The sequence below is a fragment of the Falco naumanni genome, chromosome 7, assembly GCF_017639655.2.
Source record: "Falco naumanni isolate bFalNau1 chromosome 7, bFalNau1.pat, whole genome shotgun sequence".
Taxonomy (NCBI): domain Eukaryota; kingdom Metazoa; phylum Chordata; class Aves; order Falconiformes; family Falconidae; genus Falco; species Falco naumanni.
Genome location: NC_054060.1, coordinates 21,201,550 through 21,205,744, shown reverse-complemented (window position 1 = coordinate 21,205,744; position 4,195 = coordinate 21,201,550). Strand labels below are relative to the sequence as shown.

The 4,195-nt window shown below is 62.9% G+C and overlaps 1 protein-coding gene across 1 annotated transcript; it reads right to left on the bottom strand.

Annotated features, from left to right (window-relative positions):
* Nucleotides 1-1,225: 1,225 nt before the first annotated feature.
* On the bottom strand, nucleotides 1,226-2,188 carry FOXB1 (forkhead box B1). The gene has a single exon (XM_040602328.1). It carries the CDS (start codon nucleotides 2,186-2,188, stop codon nucleotides 1,226-1,228), a length of 963 nt encoding a protein of 320 aa, XP_040458262.1.
* Nucleotides 2,189-4,195: the final 2,007 nt, after the last annotated feature.

The following is a 4,195-nucleotide window of genomic DNA, read 5'->3' as shown; positions in this document are numbered from 1 at the left end:
TCACAACGGAACAACAGTTCAGTTTCCAGCAAACTACCTAAAACTAGAAAGGAATATATCAAACAAAAGTGCATTTTACACATTTTATAATCATTCCTATGCACAAACATGTACAGTTTCCCTAGCCCCCTCTCTCTTGTCTGAAAGCTCCAGCAGAAATCAGGATGACCTCCGCAGTTTGTACCTGCTCTTGTGTTAGTTCTCCACGTTTTAACGGTGACTTGGGCGGCTTTTCTTAAGCTGTGCCGGGTTTTGTGCTTGGTAACAGGTTTGTTATTATTATTATCCCTTGGTTTCAAGCTATGAAATAAATAGCTACAAAATTTAAAAAACCAAAGAAACCCAAACCTTCAGGTTAATCAGAAGTTAACAGACAAACCAACTCGTCTTTCTGTTCCGCCTGAGCACTACAGTGAACACCCACGTTACAACAGGTACTGCGAAGGGGACTTCATCCGATTTACAGCACAGATGCAATTCAGTATTTACAGTCCGACAGGCGCTTTGTAAACAGTGCGGGTGTGGGGCGGGTGCCCGGCGCCTCTCCGCGGCGCGGTGCGGTCCCACGGCGCTCCCCGCCCGCAGCCCGGGCCCCCCGCCCCGGGGACCCCCACCGCCGCGCCCCGCGCCTCCGGGGGGGGCCGGGCCCCGCCGCGCCTGCCCTGCCCCCGGCAGCCCGCACCACCCGCACAAAGGGCACCGCGCTTCCCGGCGTTTCCACGATCCAAGCGGTCGCGGCTTGGAGGCTGGAAGCGCCGCCGCTCGCACGCGGGGAGGCTGCGGGCGCTCCGCATTGCTTGTGGCTTTGAAGATCGGTCCTAGATAGACCCCTGCTCCTCCCCAGACAAAGGGAAGCGGCGGCGCCGGGCCAGGCTTGCGCCCCGGCAAACCGAAGACGCCTGAAGTACTTTTGGGAAACTAGTGATGCATATGGCAGCTCTGCAGGGCGGGTCGGTCCGTTTTGCCGCAGGAGAGCGAATACCGAGTTCAGCCCCAGGGAGGGAGCCGAGGCGCAGGGGGCACGGCGGCCGGAGGGGGCGAAGCAGAGGGGCGGCTCGCGCGACCGGCAAGCCTCAGTTTCCCGCGGGGAGCCGCGTCTGCTTTGGAGGGAAGGAGAGGAGCGGAGGGCGGAAAGAAGCGGCGGGAGGGAGAGAAGGGGAAGGAGGAGAGCTCCGAGGAAACTTCGGGAGGAAGGGGACGGCGGAGTCCGTGCGGGCGGCCCGGGTCAGTGCACCGCCACGGAGTGCAGGGCGGGCGCCGGGCTGGTGAGAGTCTCGCTGGGGGTGGCCGGGCTGCTTTGGCTGGTGGCCGTCTGCGAGGACGTGGGGCTGAGGGAGGGCGGCGAGTTCGAGAGGATGGTGGGGATGGGCGCGGGCAGGGCGGGCAGGGCCGGCACGGCGGCGGGGGTAGGCTTGATGGGGACGGGGATGGCCGGCAAAGTCTGCCCCCCATGGCAGAGCGGCTTAATGGGCACGCCGTAGGCGCTGTACTCGCTGCTGGCCATGGAGATGGGGGTGGCGGTGTCGATCATGCCGGAGCTGTACATGTGGGGCCAGCCCGTGCCAATGGAGCTGCCCACCGTAGTCAACTGGTTGGGGAGGGGGTAGGCGGCCGGCATGGGCTGCATGGTGGAAAAGGCGAGGCCGCCGGGCATCTTGTACTCTCTGGCGATGATATTCTCGATGGCGAAGGGGTGCTTGAAGCTGGAGGGCTGGGACACGCCGAGGTTGTAGGTGGACATCTGGGGCAGGTGGGTGCCGGTGGCCGCCAGGGCGCTGAGCCGCAGCTTCGCCTGCTGCTGCAGGTACTGCGCAGCGTCCGCCGGCTTGCTGGGGGCCAGGTGGTCCGACTTGACCACCTTGAAGCGCTTGCGGCGGCGCAGGAAGCTGCCGTTCTCGAACATGTCCCCGCAGCTGGGGTGCAGGGCCCAGAAGCTGCCCTTGCCCGGCTGGTCGGGGCGGCGCGGGATCTTGATGAAGCAGTCGTTGAAGGAGAGGTTGTGGCGAAGGGAGTTCTGCCAGCGCTGCGTGTTCTCCCGGTAGTAGGGGAAGCGGTCCATGATGAACTTGTAGATCTCGCTCAGGGGCAGCATCTTCTCCGGGGAGCTCTGGATCGCCATGGCGGTCAGCGAGATGTAGGAGTAGGGCGGCTTCTGATCACTGTAAGTGTTTCTGCCCGGGCGAGGCATCTTCGATAGGGGACCCGCGGAGATCTGCGGAAGGGCAGCGACAAGGAGGGTGTCGGGGTAAGGGGGGGAGAGGGGTGAGTCCGAGAGGATTTGCGCCGACACCCGGCCGGGGCAGCGGGTGGGTACGGGGCCGGGCTGGAGAAGGAAAGGCGCGGGGAAGGGGCACGGCTGACCCCAGCCCGCGTGGGGCGGGCAGGGGGTAGGGGACGCCAACGCCGAGGGAAGAGCGATGTGCCCTCCGGCCAGCCCCGGCCTCGCTCCGCCTGGCCTCCTCGCCGCAGCCCGCCCGTAAAGTTACTCCAGCGGTAGCTCTGCCTTCTGGGCTCGGCGAGGAGGGGAAGAGGACCCCCTCCCCTCCCACCCCCTCCCCTCGTCCCCCACCCCACGCCATGCCAGCCCTGCATATGCCCACCTTAAAGTTGCTGGAAGTTGACAGTCCGCATCCGGGACGCGGCTGGGAGTCCGGGCTCTTTCCCACCCCGCTCCTCCGGCGTGTCTCTCGCTCCTTGCCCGGCCACTCCGCTCCGGTTTAGTCCTGAGGAGGCAGCGAGCTGGCTTGGTTTTGGGAATCCTCTTGTACAGCCCTCCCTTCTCCTCCGCGGGCTGAATCAGCTTCTTTTACACCACCGGCAGCTGGATTGTAGCAGAGGCTTGTTTGCTCCTCTGCAGCCGCGATGAGCTAAGTAGTTGCCTCCATGTCCTTCCTCTAACCATCTGATAGTTTTATGTGGTGACATGAGCAGAAAAGACCCCTGTAGAGGCGCTTCATTAATGTGCCACTTCTTTGCTATCATATGACAATCGCCTTGGGAGCAGGGGGAGGGGAGCGGGGAGGAGGGGGCTGGAAAGAAAGGCATAATCTGGTTTCATTTACACCTATTTACATGGACACCTTGGGCCAATGGGAATCATTTTCATTTGAAGACAAGGCGAGGGGTGAAAAGGCTCCGCCAGCGGAATTGCAGCGCGATGGTACCCGGTGGCTGGGGGTGGGGGGAAGGTATGCACTAACCTCTCTGTGGACTTTGCAGGAAGCTTAGTCTGCAATTCACACTTACAAATGGAGGTACTGAGCAGTGGGATGTTTGACATGGAAATTGCTTGGCTGTGGTATTCTATTTGTTCTGCATTGTTATCTGATTTGTATTGTTGGCTAACTTAAGGCGAGCCTTTTTCCCTGTAACGAGAGACTTTCTCTTTGCCAAATCCGCTCTCCCCGAGCGAAGGTTCTTTCCAGGAGAGAAAAGATCGGGGCTCCTAGCAGCCGCCCCGGGAAGTCCCGTGCCCCCCGCCCCAGCCCAGGCAGGACCGCCGCTCCAGCTCCGCGGACCTGTTGGCGCAGAGCCGCGGCGGTCGCCTTCAAACACACGGCAGCGCCGGGGCTGCCGCTCGGCGGTCGGGGCGGAGCAGCAGCGTGCCCAGTGCCCAGCTGCCCCGCGCCGCAAGCCAGCTCCGGGCCGGGCCGGGGGTCCCGCGGAGCGGGTCTGGGGGAGCGGGCCGGGCCGGGCAGCCGCGTCCTGCGCTGAACATCGCCAGCCTGGCTCCTTCGGCGGGGCTTGCGTGGTGCGCCGCGGGCTGCCCGGTGCTGCTCGCTGCGCACTCGGGGGGGGGGGGTGGGGGTGGGGGGGGGGGGCAGGCGGGGGGTGTAACACCCGAGCTGCGGCTCTCGCCGCTCCGCTGCACCGCCTTCTTCCCGGAGCCAAGGCCCGATCCTGGACCCGCAGCCCAGACAAACAGCCCCACTACTCGCCGCGTGTCCCGGGGGCAGGATAGGGCCCGGAAGGTCCCAGGCTTGCCCTGGCATAGGAGGGAAGTTTGCGTGATGTGTATTCCCGAGGCTGAGGTGCATCCTGTCACCCCAGAGCCAGGATAAAAGGTTGTGTCGGGAGCTGCAAGCCCTGGGAGAAAAAGCCTTTGTGGTGAATACACATCCACTCCATTAACAATATTTTCGGAGTCGGTCAATAACTCACCAAAACGTAACTTAAACACGATGAATTTAGGAGA

Coding starts and splice junctions, on each gene's coding strand:
- FOXB1 (XM_040602328.1), bottom strand. CDS start 2,188: ATGCCTCGCCCGGGCAGAAACACTTACAGTGATCAGAAGCCGCCCTAC.